The sequence below is a fragment of the Beta vulgaris genome, chromosome 3, assembly GCF_026745355.1.
Source record: "Beta vulgaris subsp. vulgaris cultivar EL10 chromosome 3, EL10.2, whole genome shotgun sequence".
Classification (NCBI taxonomy): domain Eukaryota; kingdom Viridiplantae; phylum Streptophyta; class Magnoliopsida; order Caryophyllales; family Amaranthaceae; genus Beta; species Beta vulgaris.
Genome location: NC_079204.1, coordinates 42,239,716 through 42,240,805, shown reverse-complemented (window position 1 = coordinate 42,240,805; position 1,090 = coordinate 42,239,716). Strand labels below are relative to the sequence as shown.

Below are 1,090 nucleotides of genomic sequence, written 5' to 3'. Positions count from 1 at the left end.
CACCTTTCTTCGTGGTGACTTAAAGGAAACTGTTTATATGCATCAGCCTCCTGGTTTTGTTAATCTTTCACAGCCTCATCATGTGTGTCAACTGCGAAAAATTCCTCTATGGTCTTAAACAGGCACCGCGTGCGTGGTATCAGTGGTTTGCTACATTTTTTTATCACAGGGTTTTCACAGTAGTGTGTGTGACACATCACTCTTCATTTATCGGTAAGGCACCGAAATGGCATATCTTCTACTTTATACTAATGATATTATATTAACTGCCTCCAACACTGCTCTTCTCACTCGCATCATTGGTACATTGTCTCGTAAATTTGTTACGATTGACCTTGGTTCTCTTCACCACTTTCTTGGTATCACTGCTTCTCATAGTTCTACAGGTCTATTTCTGAGTCAGGAACAGTATGCCAAAGACATCTTAGCTCGAACCTCTATGGCTGGTTGCAATTCTGTAACTACTCCTGTTGATACCACCTCGAAGCTCAGTGCCACTGATGGTTCTCCTGTCAAGGACCCCACTTTGTACCGCAGCCTTGCCGGTGCTCTTCAGTATCTCTCCTTCCCCCGCCCGGATATCGCCTATGCTGTCCAGCAGATCTGCCTCTTCGTGCATGCCCCTCGTGAGCCTCACTTTCACTTTCTCAAACGGGTGCTTCGCTACCTCAAAGGTATTCTTCATCATGGTCTCAGTCTCTCAGTTTCTACATCTCACTCATTGACTGCTTACTCTGATGCTGATTGGGCTGGGTGCCTTGATTTTCGACGCTCTACTTCGGGATACCGTGTATTTCTTGGTGACAACCTTGTCTCCTGGCAAGAGACAGGCCACTGTTTCTCTGTCTAGTGCTGAGGCCGAGTATAGGGGTGTTGCAAATGATGTTGTCGAGACCAGTTGGATCCGTAACTTATTACTTGAGCTTCAACTCCCTATCCATCATGCTACTATGGTCTTCTGTGACAACATCTCTGCTGTTTATCTCTCTGGCAACCCTGTGTAACATCAGTGAACTAAACATGTTGAACTTGATATTCATTTTGTTCGCGAAAAAGTTCAGGTTGGTCATATCCCACTCTTGTATGTTTC

The 1,090-nt window shown here is 45.0% G+C and overlaps 1 protein-coding gene across 1 annotated transcript; it reads left to right on the top strand.

Moving 5' to 3' along the window:
- The first annotated feature begins 226 nt into the window (after positions 1 to 226).
- LOC125495677 (uncharacterized mitochondrial protein AtMg00810-like) lies at positions 227 to 850 on the top strand. Its single transcript, XM_048640464.1, has one exon. The coding sequence runs from the start codon at positions 227 to 229 to the stop codon at positions 848 to 850; it is 624 nt and encodes a 207-aa protein (XP_048496421.1).
- Positions 851 to 1,090: the final 240 nt, after the last annotated feature.